Source organism: Eptesicus fuscus, chromosome 18, assembly GCF_027574615.1.
Source record: "Eptesicus fuscus isolate TK198812 chromosome 18, DD_ASM_mEF_20220401, whole genome shotgun sequence".
Taxonomy (NCBI): Eukaryota; Metazoa; Chordata; class Mammalia; order Chiroptera; family Vespertilionidae; genus Eptesicus; species Eptesicus fuscus.
Window position 1 is genome coordinate 30470141 of NC_072490.1, and position 19283 is coordinate 30489423.

At 38.3% G+C, this 19283-nt stretch overlaps 1 protein-coding gene across 2 annotated transcripts in view; it reads left to right on the forward strand.

The window, feature by feature from the left end:
- The window catches only part of ARMC8 (armadillo repeat containing 8), a 91232-nt gene that overhangs the window by 25697 nt on the left and 46252 nt on the right, over positions 1–19283 (forward strand). Inside the window, exons 2-5 of one of the 2 annotated variants that reach the window (XM_028128467.2) lie at positions 2726–2802; positions 14598–14669; positions 16546–16688; positions 16790–16887. In XM_028128467.2, the coding sequence (XP_027984268.1) occupies positions 2726–2802; positions 14598–14669; positions 16546–16688; positions 16790–16887 (390 nt within the window). The remainder of the gene's footprint in view (positions 1–2725; positions 2803–14597; positions 14670–16545; positions 16689–16789; positions 16888–19283) is intronic. The other variant, XM_054708172.1, reaches the window with a different exon arrangement.

The following is a 19283-nucleotide window of genomic DNA, read 5'->3' on the forward strand; positions in this document are numbered from 1 at the left end:
CCTTACTAAATATTTTTTAAATCTTTAATTACTTCCTCAGTGCCTTACATATAGTAGCTACTCAGAACAGTAAAGAAAATTGCTACTAATGGGAACATTTATGTTGTTTAATATGCAGATCTTAAACTCAACTACCTTTTTAAAAACCACATGGAGAGGCAAGAGATGTAGAAGCTGTGGGAGAGTGTGTGGACAGGAGCAGTAAAATCAAAGATCAGTTTTTAAAACTGGAGGCCCGGTGCATGGGATGTGCACTGGTGGGGGACGTGGCCTGCGGGGATGGGCCCACTGTGGGAGCGCCACTCATCCCAGTCTGCCGAGTGGTGGTGGACCTGCCTTCTGAGCATCTGCTCCCTGGTCCGGCATCTTCCATGGAGCTGGAGCACTCGCCTCTCCAGGGGACCTGGTCGGGGCGGGCCCAGGGACAATAGCACTGAGATGTGGTGGAGTAGGCCTCAGTCCCATGGCGGCCACGAACCTGCCTCCCAGCCTCCGGGGTCAGCTATGCGAGCCTGGCAGCAGGCGGCAGGGAGCCAGGAGGAGGAGCCTGGGACGAGGAGGCAATGATCGCAGCCCGGCAGCCCGGCAGCCCGGGTTCCTGCCCGTCCGCCCGGAGTTCGCAGCGGGAGCAGCTGCTCATTCCAGTCAGCCGAGCAACACTCCCACTGTGGTAGTGCACTGACCACTAGAGGGCAGCTCTTGCGTTGAGCATATGCCCCCTGGTGGTCAGTGCACGTCATAGCGACTGGTTGACCAGTCATTCTGGACATCTGCCATTTGGTCGCTGGGCTTTTATTATATAGGATAGGATATGTCTTTGTATTTATTTTAGAAGGAGAGAGAGAGAAACATTGACATGAAAGAGAAACACTGGTCGGCTGCATCCTGCATGCCCCCTACTGGGGATTGAGCCCACAACCTGGGCATGTGCCCTTGACTGGAATCAAACCCTGGACTCTTCAATCCGCAGGCCGACGCTCTAACCATTGAGTCAAACTATGTAGGGCTGTATGAGTTCTGTATATATTTTGGGTATTAATGCCCAATGTCGGAGCTGTTGTTTGCAAATATCATCTCCCATCCCATTGGTTGCCCTTTTGCTTTGTTGTCGGTTTCTTTTGCTATGCAGAAGCTTTTTAGTTTGATATGGTCCTACTCAACTAGTTTTGCCTTTACTTCCCCTTGCCTTTGGGGTCAAATCCAAATGTTCTCTACAACTCAGGTCCATAAGTTTAGTACCTATGTTTTCTTCTGTGGATTTTATTGTTTCAGATCTTATATTTAGATCTTTGATCCATTTCGAATTCATTTTTGTACAAGGGGACAAACTGTAATCTAGTTTCATTCTTTTGCATGTGGCTTTCCAATTCTTCCAGCATCATTAATTGAAGATTCTGTTTCTTTTCTGCATTGTGTGTTTTGGGCTCCTTTGTTAAAAATTGTTTGCCCAAATACCTGTGCTTTTATTTCTGGGTTTTCAATTCTGTTCCATTGGTCTGTGTGTCTGTTCTTCTGCCAATACCATGTTGTTTTGATTATTGTAACTCTGTAGTGTAATTTGAAGCCAGGTAATGTGATATACCTCTGGCTTCGTTCTTTATAAATGGAATACATTTTAAAGTGGGCATTTGAGTTGCCTGTGAGTATATTTTGCTTGCAAGCTCATAATATAAAAATATGCTTTGATTTTTTTTAACTGTATTGTCAGGAAAGTAGAATTTATGTAGTGTTTCTTCAGTTACTTTTGCTGACTCAGAAACTTAAGCTGGCACTGTGTATTGGCAATGAACTCTTTACTGATCTGCGTTCTGGGTAAATTTGAGAAGTATTTCCTCTTCTCTATAATAATTTATTGCTAATGGGTACATGAGTATATTTCAGCAGGCATCAGGAAGAAAAAGCAAGGGACAGAAATGCTTTTTCTTTGGTTCTTAAACTAATAATTAAGAATGCTCTTTGTTTTAAATAAGGTTAAGTATTGAGAGTTAAAGGTAAAAAAATCACTATTATATGTAAGAAATAACATAATAGAACAAGCCCCATGATACAAATAAAAGGAGGTAAGTGTCTCCTCCTGCTCTTTATGCACTAACTCTCCCCCTTATATCCAGCTTTAGCCATTTCAGCCTAGCTAACTGTCTCGGACCTGAAAAATCACTCTAATTCCTAATTATTGTCCCCTCACAGAAAGTGACAACTCCTTTGTTTTAGTGTATATTTTTGCATATGTCTGCATTCTAGCAGTGCAGCTACTGTACATCAATCTGAGGGACTTTCTCTTGCACCTAGACTACCCCTCGAAGACCATTGATGAAGTCCCTACCCCTTTTCCTTGCTGAGACCCAGGTTTTCTTTCCCTTTAGTGGGCACTAAACAGAAGCAATGTTCCTATCTCTTTTTCATACATAGTGACATCCAACAGCTAGTTAAGAAACTTCACTGCTTCTTAATGCCCAGTACTTCCATTGGCAAAACTTGCAGGGCTTAGCACAAAGGTCCTACTGTCTAGTTATGTTTTCAGTGAGAACCAGCTATCTTCTTCCTCATCTTTTTATTTATCTTGTCACAACCTTTCTCAGAATGATTTAATATAATAAGCATTTTGTAGACATTCTAATGCACTTACCTTAAGTTAGATTATATAGCTATTTGATGTTGTGGGTGATGCTGTGAATTTGTGATTTGCATGGCTTCAGATGTCATAATTTTTCCCCCCACTTTCTAGGAAGTAACAGCTAGCAGTCGCCACTATGTTGACAGGCTATTTGACCCTGATCCCCAGAAAGTTCTACAAGGTGTCATGTAAGTAGTATGTATTTAAGAGTCTATCAAGTCTTGTTTGTTTTCATGTTTGAATCTGCCAAATAAATATTACAATTCTGAAAATGCAGGGTTACAGCTTTTTTTCTGCCATATTGGAAAGTCCCCTTAATAGTCATGACTTTAATATTGTACTGTTAAAGAATTGTCTGTTGTATAGTTAACTGACATGACTAGCTTCATTTTTTTATAGGATACTTGTACATTTTAAAGAATGTTCCTTTGGAGAATGCTTTTGTGACTTTAATCTCCAGCAAAAGCAAGAGAACAAAATTGATGATCTTTTATAATTGAAAAGGATTAGGAGAATAGCTCAGAGGATTTTCTGTTTGTTTTGATTTTGGTTAACTCAACTGTCTCTAAGGTTCTAATACCCTAGTGATGTTTTAAATATCAGAATTTAGAAAGCAGTCATTAGAAATTTAAATAAACTCTTGTAAATGCCCTTCTTTTATCTAAAATTCCATGTTTAATGAGAGGAAGTATTTTTAAATAACATACCTGAAGTGATTATGCTTTAAAAAATTAATTGGGACAAGTGTGATAAGATTGTAACTGATTGAAAGACAGAATTCTTCAAAGAGCAGATTATCATGCGCTTAACACCATAGTTCTAAGCGATAAGGTTTAGCCTAAGGGAACCACATTGCACCTGCAGGCCTGAACTGTGACCAGGGGAAGGAGGACACAAACAAGGGTCAGGATGAGATACATTTGGGATAGCAGCAAAGGCACAAATGAGTCCCTTTCTTCTTCTCTTACCCTGCTAGTGTTATCAGCCAATAGTGCCTTCAGTTTAACTTGCTCAGCCATGGCAAGGCTACTGACTGCAATTCTTATTCAACCCCAACCTCTCTTCTACCTCTCAGCCCCCAAGGCATTGTAGAAGGGAAGTCTTGGAAATGAGGAAGGGAAAGTTAGGAGCTGGATGGAGACCCACCTGGGATACTTGACACCGTATCTTCTCAGTTTACAGAAATAGGAGATGGTATTTCTTTTCTCATTGTGTTAACTGTGCTTTTGTCCCCTTAAATAGGGGACTTTATAATGATTTCATCAGCCCCTTTTAGGCTAGTTTGATTATTGTCAGAAAATGTGGTATTAAATCTATCTGTTAAATCAGGTTGGGTTATACTTACATACACAACTTAGTTGAGGGGAGGAAAGGTTTAATGTAATACTTCTCCTTAGACAGGCAGACACTCCACACACACAACCAAGCAGTGTATATTGATAATCCTAGAAATCACGAGGCAACTTAATCTAATCACCTAAACTAAGAATCACTTAAGATTCCTCAATAAATAGTTTAGTTGAAATGTCAGACTCATGAAGTGCTCAGTGAATAATAGTAGAAGATGATGTTATTACTTTTTTCACTGCTACTATAACCATAGTAGTATTTAGGAGAAGAGCTAAGTTTATCAATCAAGGATTTTATATAAAAGACTTATATCTTGAGTTGTATCTGATCTGACTAGCTAATTCGAGTATTGTCAATTTCAGGATTTTTTATTTACCAAAGAACACTGTAGCTTATTAAAAGTTGGTAAAATATTAAATAAAGCATTAAAAAGTTGGAAAGAGCACATTATAACAACCAGTTAAGGTGTAGTTTTCTATTTTCTAGCCTTAGTACCTCTTAAAAACTTGTCAAGTCTCAGACACTTAGCTGTTAGCTAAGACAGGTAAGAAAGGTTTTTGTGAAGGGATGGTGGAGTGGAAGGAGAATGGGCTTTGGAGTTGGACAACAGTATGTTGAATTCCTGGTTCTGACATTTTGTAGTGGAGTCCTTTCCTAGTGTGTGCTTGGCAAGTTGCTTTATTGCCTTCAGCCTTAGCTTCATCATCTTTAAAGTGAGAGTAATACTGCCCATCTTGCCAATTGTTGTAAGAATTAAGTCAGACATACAAAATTTAGTACTACAAATTAGCAATAAAGTGGTTAATCGTTAAAAGGCCCTAATATAAGACAATTTCAAAAATAAGATGAAGCCCTAGCCAGTTGGGCTCAGTGGATAGTGTTGGCCTGCAGACTAAAGGGTCCCAGGTTCGATTCCAGTCAAGGGCATATAACTGGATGGCAGGCTTGCGTGTGGGAGGAAATCAATCAATGTGTCTCCCTCACATTGATGTTTTTCTCTGTGTGTCACTCCTTCTCCCTTCCACTCTCTCTAAAAATCAATGGAAAAAATATCCTCAGGTAAGAATTAACAAAAAAACAAACACAAAACGATGATTCTCCTTAAAGAAGAGAAAGGAAAATGCAAATAAAAAATGTTAAACAGATAAAACAGTTCAAACTCAAGGAGAAGAGGGAGAGGGGCTAGAATTCTTGATTCAGAGAAGAGAATGTGAGTAATAATACATTCCAGTAAATTTCATTGCTACTTGTTTATGGTTTGAAAGAGACAAATCACGCAGAATCATTTCACTTTATGTCAGAATAGAGCTGGCCTTATAGGGTTATGTGTAGTGTGATTTGGTAAAGCTTCTCTTTTCCCAGAGAGAAATATTTATTCTTTCTGACTTAATTCTTTCCTGAACTTTGGAATTATCTGAAAATTATATAGTCCAGAGAATAAGTGAATTATATTTTTATTTTAAAGGAAACTTGTCTAATATTGGAATAATACAATGTTGATAGAAAGGGAACCAAAATGAGGTTTAGGAAAAGAAAGTTAACCATTTTTTTCCTTTTTATACACATTATACAGCCACTATTATGTCAACCAGAGACCATTACTAGACCAAAATAGGTAGGTAGAAGGGAGGTGGCCACAGAGTGTAAACAGCCAAAGATGGCCTACTAGTCCTATATAATAAAAGCGTAATATGCTAAGTGTCCAACCGGGTCGACCGCTCGACCAGTCGCTATGATGTGCACTGACCACCAGGGGGCAGACGCTCTGACTGGTAGGTTAGCTTGCTGCTGTGATCTGGCCAATCGGGACTGGGCAAGAGGGCCGGACATGCCTTGGAGTCTCCCACGGTCCCTCCCCAGATGATTGGGGCTGGTGGCCAACCTCCTGCAGTCCCTCCTGGCCGGCTGGCTCCCATTGGCCCTGATCGGGACTGGGCAAGACGGCTCTGATCGGACCCCACCCATGTACGAATTAATGCACCAGGCCTCTAGTTCTTTTTTGTGTTTTTTTTTTAAATATATTTTATTGATTTTTCACAGAGAGGAAGGGAGAGGGATAGAGAGCTAGAAACATCGATGATAGAGAGACATCGACCAGCTGCCTCCTGCACACCCCCCACCAGGGGATGTGCCCGCAACCAATGTACATGCCCTTGACTGGAATCGAACCTGGGACCTTCCAGTCCGCAGACTGACGCTCTATCCACTGAGCCAAACCAGTGTCGGCAGGCCTCTAGTTTTAAATAAAGGAAGGACAGAGGCTGAAGTAATACACTTTGAATCCAAAATATCCCATTAGAGCCGAAACCGGTTTGGCTCAATGGATAGAGCGTCGGCCTGCGGACTCCAGGGTCCCAGGTTCGATTCTGGTCAAGGGCATGTACCTTGGTTGCGGGCACATCCCCAGTAGGGGGTGTGCAGGAGGCAGCTGGTCGATGTTTCTCTCTCATCGATGTTTCTAACTCTCTATCCCTCTCTCTTCCTCTCTGTAAAAAATCAATAAAATATATTAAAAAAAATAAAAATAAAAAACAAAATATCCCATTAGAAAGATAGAATTGACAATTAGCTTTAGCTGTAAGACAACTGGAGTTTTTATTTTTCTATCTATATTAAACTGATTTTTCTCAATAAGATTGTGAACATATAAAACATAATTGCAGGAAAAACAAAAATTGAAGAAGTTAAAGGTGAATAGTGAGTTTTATCATGGTCTGTAACTAATCTCAGCTGAATTACAGGCATATAGCCTTACCCATAAATGGAGGGAACTTCTTTGTAGATAACATAAAAAGACCATTTTATCTACTCAATGAGTATCCCTTGTTGAAAAATGCTATTAAGCATAAGAACTGCTTAATTTCAGTTGTTGAAGAATGAGTTATCTATAGATAACTTTTTTGTTAGTAATAAAATATTTAACATTGATTTGAATGGCCCTATTGTATCAAAGGTGTGACTACAGAATTAGGTCCTAAAAAAGCAAAGTTTCAAATACATAACTGAATAGAAGATCTTTAGATATGGCGTAAGATATAAACAGAACTTGTGTAGGTCAAAAACTATGTAGCCTTTGCATCTACAACAGAGTAGGTGTATCAGATAAACTATTCTGCGTGGAAAATTCTGAGCTTCCTCAAATATGGAGATCTGCATGTGACTTAAAAGAAAACAATTGCAGGATTTTTTTGGTGAAGTTACTATGATATTAACTCAACCATGTTAAATCTCATAGTTGAAGAGTAATTGTTTAAATGATTTTGTAATTTGTGAAACAAAGCTGCTTGAACACTGTGGTTTGTTTTTGTGGGGGTGTGTGTGTGTGTGTGTGTGTGTGTGTGTGTGTTAAAAAATATATCTAAGTTTGAACTCCTGATTAATGATTCTCCATGAAAAGATCAGCAGATAACCCTGTATAGCCCTATGTTGATATTCCCTATGTTGAAAGACAAAAGATGATATAAGCAAATATGGCTGGTTTTGTAGTTTCCCAGTTGAATAGAAACACAAAATTTAGACCAGATCTCTCTTGTAAACTCAGGCAGACAGTTGTGGATACTATAGAATTGTTCTGAAGTTTTCACCAAGTGGACATTTCTAAAAAGGATCTTCTTAAGTATTTTTATGTACCAATGAAATATGTTTATTTTGGTAATGATTACTTGATTTTCTAGAAAATTATGTACCTCTGCTTTCAGTAAGATATAGACAGGTTCCATTTTCTTACATGAGCTAAAGATATAAGCTCCCATAAAATCAAGCCTTTGGTTTTTAAGAAATTTTAAATTAAAGGATAAGTTTTAGAATAATTCAAAACAAAAATCTTAATAAAAAGAAATTTATATACATCTGTGTTTATATATACACATACTCGTACATATTTATTCCCTTAATACTTTTTAATCAGTTATTTTTAGAAGTTTTATAGGTAAACATAAACAAAGATGACTTGAATACCAAATGAAATGGAGTGATTCTTAGTCTTGTTTAAAAGTATGTATTCTGAGACAATTCAGTCAGAGGATTATGATTTAAAGGCTGGCAAGATTCTCTAGAAATTACTAGATCAAATTGACATACTTTTTACATATAGATAGTTAAGCTGATTGTATATGTGGTAGTAACTTTGATATCAAGAATATCTGTATATTTGTATATGTGTATATATCTTTTCATATTTGTAAACCACTTAATTATATGCTGCCATATTATTCCACAGTGCTTTAGCACATTTTTAATGTTCTTTGGAATGATTACATATATAAAAATACTAGTATTTTGGCATTTATAAATGTAATTATTAAATTGCACTATTCATTATTAGAGAATGTCAAGTGATTTATGATCATATATTAGTAAAATAAAGAGTTAAATACAATAACTCCTAATTTTTGAGCAGTTATATATACAAGTTAGAACTGTATCTGACACTACATACATTCCAAAAATCTATACTATGGGATAATTTGTAAGAATGAACTAAATTACTGCCAATTCTCAGTTCTGTTCAATTTATACATATAGTAGGTATACAATAAATGGCTGAGTTGACTTGAAGTTCACTGTAAATTTCTCAAGTGCCTCCTGATTCAAAGCTTTATGTTAAAAATAACCTTAGTTATTTTTTATAATCTATTTTAGTTATTTTTAGTGATTTATTGATCATCATTATCAAGTTCTTTTAAAATTGGCAATTCACATATGGCAATGTTAATTTTAATTGGAATTTGACTATATCTCATTTCCTAACCATGCTATATAATAGATAACTTACTGTATTTGAATGTTGGATATTACATTATCCAAAAATAACATCATAATAATTATAATTTCAGGGACAGAGGAGTATGTTTGTAATTTTCCAAATCCAAATAATTTAAGTTGTTTATCATATTGCCTTATTCTAGCTATCCACAAATATGTTTTTTCCCCTTATTTTATAGATGTCCTAATGAACAGTGAGTTTTCACAAGTAGGTCAGACTTTATACTCAGATTGTAGTTTTCAGTAGCCAGTGTACTTTTTGGCTACTTTACACCTATTAGACCAAAAATGAATGTACAGTATTCCAAACAAAAGCTTCTTCAGGTAAGCAAAAAGTAATACTGGTTCAAAGTGAAAGTGACATAATGGATCTTTTAGCTTCAGACTCCCACCTTCAATAATTTTAAAGATAATTTTCTGGTTTTAGGTAATATTATGTTTTTACTTAAAACTTACGCTATTTTGATTGCTTAGGAATGAATATGCTTATACCTGACTGACTGAAACTGTTTCTCCAGCAGATCTAGATCTCAATTCTCTTCTTACTTTTTCTACTGTTTTAATGGCACTATGCAATGCTTACTTTCTCTCTTGGTTTTGATCACCATCATAATACTCTTAATTTAGACATATGCTATTATAGGCACTGTATATGTTGTTTTAATAGTTGAGCCTTTTCTCTTTACCATGCGAAGATAAGAAGTAGAAAGGTTAATTTCCATGTAAAATTAAGTGCGTCTTTAGTTCATTCATTAGTGGGCAAATTTAAGATTCTAGCTAGATTTTAGCTAAAAATGTTTAGACGATTGCATATTTGTAACATCTTAATATTGGCTCTTGTTTTCCGATTCTCAAGGAGTGGTATATCCCCAAGGCTTACTTTTTGGCTTTTCTATCTGGATATTCTTATCTCACCTTAGAGGGAATTCAGTGTGTCCAAAATTAAGAGAGATCCTTGTATTTCTGAGGGATTTATTCTCCAAGCTTCCTAGTGTTCTCTGCACCCAGGCACCCAGACTTGAAGTAGTCACTCAAGATATGTTACATATCACATTTCCTGTACCTATGAAATCACCTTGTTAAATGCTTTTTCAAAAGTTCTTTGTATTAATGATTCCAATGGTTGCCACCCTAATCAAGTGTCACAACCAGATACCTGGATAGACTAATTCCTTCAACAACCATTTGTTGAGTGCCTAACAAGTTCTAGGCATTGTGATAGTGTGGAACTATCTTATATAATAAAAGGCTAATATGCAAATCGACTGAACAGCGGAACAACCGATCGCTATGACGCGCACTGACCAGTAGGGGGCAGACGCTCAACGCAGGAGCTGTCCCCTGGTGGTCAGTGTGCCAGAAGCTGGGCTCACGGCTGGCTAGCGCAGCAGCAGTGGCGGGAGCCTCACCTGCCTCTGCAGCAGTCGGACATCCCCTAAGGGCTCCCGGACTGTGAGAGGGCACAGGCCCGGCTGAGGCCCCCGCCCCCAATCCCACCCCCCAGTGTACGAATTTCATGCACCGGGCCTCTAGTATAAGGATAAAGTGGTACTACTCTGGAAGATCCAAAATTCTAAAGGAGGAGACAGGTAACTAAAGAGATAGTCGCCATAGTTTGATTAAGTGCAGGTGGCCTTGGTATCACAAAGGAAGGGCATTAGCCATTTAGTTATCTCTCTTGACTTAAGTAATATCTGCATTCCAATCCATTCCACATTCAGCTTCTCGTCCTTAGTTATTGCTTCCTTCATGTTTGTTTTCTGATCAAAACCATGATTGCTCCTTAATCCTCCTCCCTTTAGTTTATCTGTTCTCCCCATCACTTTTCTAATTTTATGTTCCTAAGGGGAACATAATTTTTAGTCCAGGCTTCTGGTACTGTTCCAGAAATATGCCATTTTTATTTTCAGTATGGTCTTACACGAGTGGCTTTTCTTTTTGCCCTCCCCATCCACTTATTCAAATCCTGGCCATTCTCTAAGGTTCATCTTAGTTCTCACTATTGCCTCAAAATCTGTTAAGCTTGTCCTTTTCATGTACTTTTCTCAGCCCTATAAGCACTCAATTTATAATATAGCCTTACATTGTTAGTGTTATTTTGGTCTTTCCAAGGAAATTGTTAACTCTTTAGATTAAGCATCCCATTATATGATACTTTTGTATCCTTCATAGAGCCTATCACATGCTGAGTTCAAAACTAATTGTTGGATATCTGTAGTATATAAGTAGGTCATTCCCCCCCCAACCCCCAACATTAAAAGTTGGTAGACATGCGACTATATTTCTTTGATCTACTGGGAAAAGGATGTCTTTGACTGAAAGTTAGAAATACTTTTATTTTGTATAAAAATGTAAAATTGAAACACAGGAGGAAAAAGGGAAACATATTTCCTGAATTCTTTTGTCTTTTTTATTAGATGGTTCCAAATGCCTGATAGGCCGGAGGTAATGGAAAAAATACGTGGTATAAAAATATAGGTTTAGCCCTAGCCAATTTGGCTCAGTGGATAGAGCGTCAGCGTGTGGACTGAAGAGTCCCAGTTTTGATTCCCAGTCAAGGGATGTATCTCAGTTACAGGTTCCATCCAGGCCTTGGTTGGGGCATGTGTGGGAGGCAACCAATCAATGTGTTTCTCTCACATCGATGTTTCTGTCTCTTCCCCTCCCTTCCACTCTCTAAAAATCAGTGGAAAAATATCCTTGGGGGAGAATTAACAAAAAAAATATGTATGTAGGTTGATACCAGCTCTCATATTTAATGCGGAGCTCTGAGAAAATCCCCAAACCTGAGTTTAGCTTCCTCATCTGTAAAGTGGGGTTAATCTTACTCAAGGTTGTGATGAAGATTAAATAAAACAATGGTTATGGAATGCTTTGTAAACTTCAAAGCAGTATATAAATCTTGCATAGTTTTGTTGTGCTTCCATGTTAGATGATAGTTACGAGTTTGCATTTTACAAAAATACGGATTTCTATATGGTACATTTTATGGTCCACTGATAGTAACTTCTCTGATGGTTCCAGGTCAGGCTGACTTTATTGCCTCTTATGAGACAGATTTCTATCCTAAAAAGTAATGAGTGTGTTATGATAGAGGGTACCTGGGAGGGCCATCTAAACCATACCTGGGAGTTGTCAGGTCATGCTTCTTGGAGGAAGTCACATGACATCAGAGTGTAGCCCTGGAAAGTGAGTAGTTAGCCGGGGAAGGGAATAAAGTTGTGAGGGAGGGGATACGGAGATGAGAAAATAGCTGTTATTGGGAACAAGAAACTTCATCTGGCTGGCTCTGGCTCTGAAATGGGATCCTACACTGTACTTAGGTCTGCTAAAGATTGGTATTGTGATAATTATCGTCTTTTTTTGTTTTAACTCTTTCATAGAAATTATAGCATCCCTTTATAGCAATAGCTGAATAGAATTTATTTGCCAGGCATTCACATCTCTTCTTCCTTATCTAGCATAGGCATATTTTACTGATTAGAGCTGGCTCCTCCATGTCCTTTTTGCAAACTTTTTTTTTTTTAATATATTTTATTGATTTTCCACAGAGAGGAAGAGAGAGGGATAGAGAGTTAGAAACATCGATGAGAGAGAAACATCGATCAGCTGCCTCTTGCACACCCCCTACTGGGGACGTGCCCGCAACCAAGGTACATGCCCCTGACCGGAATCGAACCCGGACCCTTGAGTCCGCAGGCCGACGCTCTATCCACTGAGCCAAACCGGTTTCGGCCCTTTTTGCAAACTTTTAAGAGTACTGGACAGTTGGAAGGGGTTTTGTTTGTTTTTCTAAGAACATTCACTCTGACATGCTTTCAGATATTTGGAATGTGTTTATATGGTAATGTGGGGATACCTCATTTCTGCTTAGTTTAGGAAGAATGGGGAGACATCTGGGAAAATGTTATGGTTGGGAGTTCCATAAGAGAGAGAGAGCATCCAGAATGGCACCAATAGATAGCTGCTGGACAAATGAATGTGCCGCATTGGTATAGGCAGAACACAGAGAAGGAAAGAAGATGAGAGCAAATGGCAAACTGCTTGGTCTGTAAGCTGATAATTTCGAAGTAAGCTTAAGAAAACTGCAGGCATCCACAAGGAGGCAGGAGCCTAGGTGTCCAGTCTCACAACTGTGTTTTGCTAAATGAGGTTTTGATATCACGTAGTTTTAAGATCAAGTATCAGAATTTGGTAAGAACCTTGGTAAGCAAATAATACTCCTACTATTTACCCTGTGAACCATATGGAAGATCTGACTATAGTTCACAGAGAGACAGATCAGGTCCTGAAAATTAGGCCTACCCTCAGGCACTGAGCTAATGCAAGAAGACTGGGCAGATGCACAGTGTTTGGCTCAAGCTTTCAGCAGAGCACTATGCCATAGTAGTGTTTTTCTGCAATAATCAAAGGTAATAGAGGAAAAGGATATTATAATTATTACTAGGGTTTTAAATGCCAGTGAATTTGGTTGGTGTTGGAAATACATGCTGACTGTAACAGTTAGTTGATGTTTTTTAAAGTAACTTTCCTCCCCCTCTGTTTTCTACTCTGCTTTTCTACAAGATAATGTGATAAGTCAAAAGAGATGCTGGTCAAGTACCTAGGGGAGCTTATTTGGGGCTAGAAAGAAATGGGTGAGCTAAGAACTCCGAGGCTCTATAGCCTGACTTCCCCTTATAAATATTTTGTAACATCCCTGTACTATGCTGAAATTAAATCCATAATATAACCAACTCACATACATAACTCTAAAAATAATGCCTTCCCTCCATATAATATAAAGGAGAAATAAAAAATAAGGTAATTTCTAATGTTTCAATATGTAAATGCTTAGGTGCGACTATGTTAGAAAACTTAATAAAGCACTGTGAATGCAAGGGCTACAAATGTGGGCTGATACAGGCGTATGGTACTGATGACTCAAATACCATGAGTGCCAGTGTGCTAGTGATCTGATTTTCCAAAATGAAATAACTCCTAACAAAAAGTACAATCTTCCTCTTATTTATAGGGCAGGTATAATACTGAAAATTATATATATTTTTAAAACAACAAAAAATGCTTTCTATTTGTAAAACTATGACCAGAAATTTTTAGAAACCTCAAACTTTTGAAATGCCTGTAGGGGGCTTTAATGCCCTCTTTCCCTCTTTGAGAACCACTGCTATGTAGATCACATAGTTGTTCTATATTAAGATAGGGCTACTGACCAATCAGAGTATTTTTATTAAACATTTTATTAGTGGTATCAGGTTTATTTTGAGCTTTTTTTTCCCTGTCCTTTGGGACGAACCACATGTTTCTGAATCAATTGGTCATTGATAGAGATACTCTATCAATACAGTTTATTCCTGGTGAAGTAAAGATACGCGTTTAGCTAGAATAAAAATTACTGGTGAATATGTAAGAAATATTCAGTCCAAAAGAATTCAGAAAAAAAAGAGTAAACAAAGTCATTCTCCCTGAAACAAGGTCAGGTATGTTCTGTGGGCTGGTTGCTTTTATTTTCTACTCCCAGATGTGAGAAGGTGATCTGTATTTCTTTATATTCAAAGGTTTGGTGGCCTTTTTTGAAGAACTCAGCATTTAGTATTGGGAGTCTTTTGCCAGTACTCAGGATATCTCCCACTTCCCCCACTCCACTACTGTCCTGTTTTACAGCCCCCACGTTCACTCAGCACCTATTTCTATCCCTTCCCTTTGGCGTTCCAGGGGGGAAAGGGTCAGTGCATTGACTTTGTTACTAACTTCTGTACTTGCCAATCCAAGATGTGGCATAATAGAGATAAAGTGGAAGAATTGATCTTTGATTTTTATTCCATGATATTTCAACATATTGTACCCTTTTCTCTTCCCCTGATTTCAGAGACATGAAAAATGCTGTAATTGGAAACAACAAGCAGAAAGCCAATCTCATTGTTTTAGGAGCCGTTCCAAGGTATGTTTGCTATCATTCCTTTTTCTGCTATTCATACTAATTCTAATGTGTTTCTCATTCTCAACCATAAGACTAGTATTTTTTTCTGTATTGCCTATTCTATTTTTGAAAAGTCTCTTAATTTTCTTAATTAATGCCATGAGCTCTTTGAAGCATCTGTAAAAAACAAAACAAATTAAAATACCAGAGAATGGGCAGTGAAGTGAATGTATGAATACTTTTTGGAAATTCAGGAAGATCATTGACCCTGCAATAAAAGCCTTTTGGATAGAGAGGCAATGTATACCAGCCTGATTCATTCTTCCCAATCTAGAGCCCTGGCGGTTTTTTTTATGAATGGATAACAATTTCTCAGGATTTCAAAATCTGTTTTTGAATTAAAAAGAAAGAGAGAGAGAGAGACCTGGTTAGTCTTTAATTCTGCTTTTCTGTATTTAATTTCTAATTTTTGAAATTCTGTGTTTTGTTTTTGTTTTTTTTTTTAATATATTTTATTGATTTTTTACAGAGAGGAAGAGAGAGGGATAGAGAGTTAGAAACATCGATGAGAGAGAAACATCGATCAGCTGCCTCCTGCACACCCCCCACCGGGGACGTGCCCGCAACCAAGGCACATGCCCTTGACCAGAATCGAACCCGGGACCCTTGAGTCCGCAGGCCGACGCTCTATCCACTGAGCCAAACCGGTTCCGGCTGAAATTCTGTTTTTTAAGTTAACAGAAAGTTTGAATTCTTCTGATGACCTAATAAGCTTCCTTTTGGCAGATAATGACAGTTGTATAACTTTCAATTTGCTGCTACTACTCAGAACTAAGTTTTATGTGCAGTTCCTATAAGTTTTTCATTCAGAATTTTTAAATGTTTTGGTTTTTTTTCTGTTATCTTTTGATATAGGGTTAATGGTTGTATTGTTTTTATCATAACCAACTTCAAATATATACTTTAGTAACCATAAAGCACTCAGTAGCCTTTTTAGAGGAGTAGTGTCCAGTATATAAATATGCTTTAGGGCGTGGCCAGTGTTGCTCAGTGGTTGAGCATTGACCCATAAACCAAAAGGTCATCAGTCGATTCCCAGTCAGGGCACATGCCCAGGTTGCAGGCTCAATCCCCTGTAGGGGGCGTGCAGGAGGCAGGTGATTGATGATGTTTCTCTTTCATTGATGTTTCTATCTCTCTATCCTTCCCGCCTCTCTCTAAAAATCAATAAGAGCATATTTAAAAATATGCTTTAGGGAGTGTGAGAGTTCTTCCTTAGAATAAAGAAGATGGTCATAAGTGGTAGATAATTAGAATTTGGAGAGTAGTTGTTTGGAAGGCTGAGCTGGAATGGAAATGGGAGGATCCCCTGATTCCCCAAATGGGAGAATTGAAGAAAGAAGAGAGCTCCCCTTGCTTGAAGAACTGCACAAGGATTCTGAATATTCCCTGTAGGCTCAACCTTTGTGATCTCTGAGCTATAGCTCTGGTTTTTCAAGGTCCATATCTAGTCTGAATGTAAGACCCAGCAGCATTTGGCATTGGTTGTCTTCATATTCTGAAGTGGCAGATGACAGGGACTGTGATGTTGCTGTTTCTATAGCGATCACTTTGGACAACTTTTATATTTATAGTTCTGATAAGCTCTTGAGATTATATGATTATTCTTTTGCTCAAAATGAAAAAAAAATCACTTTTAGCTTTCTTTTCCAAACACTTCTTTATTAAATTATCAGCTGATAAAACAAATGACCATTTCCTATCCTCTATAAGCTTGTCAACAGTATTTTTAGTATGTGTGATGTATTGGTAGTCTTTTTTGTCACAGTACTTTTAGCTAATTTACTTTTATTTAAGTTTTTTAGTCTCTTCTGTTTATCAAATTCATTCTTTTTAGATTGTTGTACTTGCTTCAGCAAGAAACCTCAAGTACAGAGCTGAAAACTGAATGTGCAGTGGTATTGGGAAGTCTTGCTATGGGTACTGAAAACAATGTCAAGTCTCTACTAGATTGCCATATCATCCCTGCCTTACTGCAAGGTATGTAGGGAAGTCATATTTATACAAGTAAAAATTAGAATCAGTTTGCAGTTTTAAATATGGCTGAAAAGATGAACCTAAAATCTATTTTCTGTTAATAGGACTGTTATCTCTAGACCTGAAGTTCATTGAAGCTTGTCTTCGATGTCTGCGTACCATCTTCACCAGTCCTGTCACTCCAGAGGAGTTATTGTATACAGTGAGTTTTAGATGTTTTTAATCATCAGTTACATTCACTGATATCGTACTTCTAATTTACTTAGCATCTCAAGACTCAACTGTGTTACATTATAAAAAGGTCTCAAGAAGTACTAATTCTTGCTAATTTGCAAATGTCAAATAATCTAGGCTTTATAAAGAAGTGAAAGATAGTCTCAGACTTTGAGGGATTTATAAGCTATTTTTTAAGACCCATTTTGATCTCTTGCTATACACAAATTAAGGCAATATATTTAATGCTAAATGAGTGATTGGGAGTTCTGCTCATTCTAGGTTAAATCCAGCAGAGAATACTATATAGAGAAGCAAGAATTTGACCTGGGTCTTGAATAATGGATAAGATTTAGAGAGTAAAGAGGCCAGTCTAGGAGAGAACTGTGTAAGAGAATATGCAGGATAGTGGGCAGGATAGTCTAATGCAGGAAGGGTATCAGTGTTAGTTTCAGTTGGAGAGGTGGAGCAGAATCAGTTTGCAAGAAGCTTATTTACCAGGCTAGAACAGAAAATTCATGTGAGAGAATCCAAAGATTTTTGGAGTCATTCAGTAGTTTTCACAAACCTCAGGGATTATTAGGGGATGTTTTTATTTGTGGGTTACATGGTGCTTTCTTAATGAAAATTATCCAGGCCAATAATTTTCAAATACTCCAATCCACAATCCACAGTAAGAAATATATTTTTTATTGCCACATGAGGTGGTCTTCACAAAACAGTTCCATAAATGTGATGCCCTCTGGTTTTTATTACATTCTTTTACATTTAAAAAAAAAATGCTGGTTGTGATTCTGAGCCAACACAAAGAATCAGAATGCCAAATTGCACACATGTGAATCAGAGATCTTGTCCAGAATCGTGCTTTACAAATATTTCAAGAACATAAGCAATCAAGAGGCAAAACAATCAGAGAGGGGAGACATGTCATGTGTCTTCATAAACCGTCCTTCCCACATCAGACACGTGTTCCCCTGGCTGCTAACGATACATCCAATATAATAAAAGCCTAATATGCTAACTGCCTCATTGTCCAGTTGTCTGTTCAACCAATCAAAGCATAATATGCTAATGTATGCTAAGGCCACTCAACCACTTGCTATGATGTGACTGACCACCAGGGGGGCAGACAGTCGACTGGTTGACCAGTCACTATGATGTGCACTGACCACCAGGGAGCAGACACTCCAACCAGTAGGTTAGCTTGCTGCTGGGGTCTGGCCGATCGGGACTGAGCGATTGGCTGGACATGCCCTGGAGCCCTCCCACGATCCCTCCCCGGCTGGCCAACCTCCTGCGTCCCTCTCCAGCCCCGGTCATGCACCGGTGGGGTCCCTTGGCCTGCCCTGCACCCTTTCACAATCTGGGACCCCTCGGGGGATGTCGGAGAGCTGGTTTTGGCCCCATCCCGCAGGCCAGGCCGAGGGACCCCACTGGTGCACAATTCGTGCACCGGGCCTCTAGTAGTATTATAAAGGAGGGCCTCTAGTAGTATTATAAAGGAGGTTTGTGAGTCACCTTGAACAGCAGGGAGGCTCTAAATGACACATCTCAATTGTATATGTCAGGGAATTGTGTGACATTCTTCAGGGAGCGATGCCTCATAAATCTGGAAATTGTATACTGCAGTGGTTCTCAAACTTGAGCATGTTCCACAATTGCCTAGAGGTCTTGTTAAATACAGATTGCTGGACCTTACCTAGAGTTTCTGATTCACTGAGTCTGGGGTGGGGCCTGAGAATTTGCACTTCTAACAAGTTTCCAGGTAACTTAAATCCTGCTGGTCCTTGGAGCACTCTTTAGATCTACTGGTACTATAAGCAGCCCCTAAATTGGTAATTCTCCTCACAGCATTCCACGAGGCTCTCCTCCTAGTAAATATCAGTCTGTTTTCCTAAGGTCCTATTGTCTTATTTACAAAGAGGTTAAACCAGTCACTAGTCTTCTTTACTTTAGGTCAGCGATTTTCAACCAGTGTGCTGCAAGAATTTTTAAAACATGCAATACCTGATTAGTCAGGGGCACCAGCCTCTTTTCCCTTAGATTGTCAGATAAAAAAAAATTATAACAGCCAACACAATAGCCATCCAATGTGAATGAATCAAAATTATACCTTCTTTTTTTTTTTTTTTGTCAGATCAGGGGGAAACAACATATTTTTTGGTGTGCCGCAGGATTTTTAGTGGTTTATGTGTGCCATGAGATGAAAAAGGTTGAAAATCGCTGCCCTAGAAGTTTCCCATCAACCCCCAACCCAGTCAGTAATAGAGGGAGAAATTGATCCTGGCCAGCTGTCTTAACTCCTTCCTCCTCATACTTTAAACTGATTTCATAACTCACTAATGAATTATAGTGCATAATTTGGAAAACTCTGATTGATGCCAA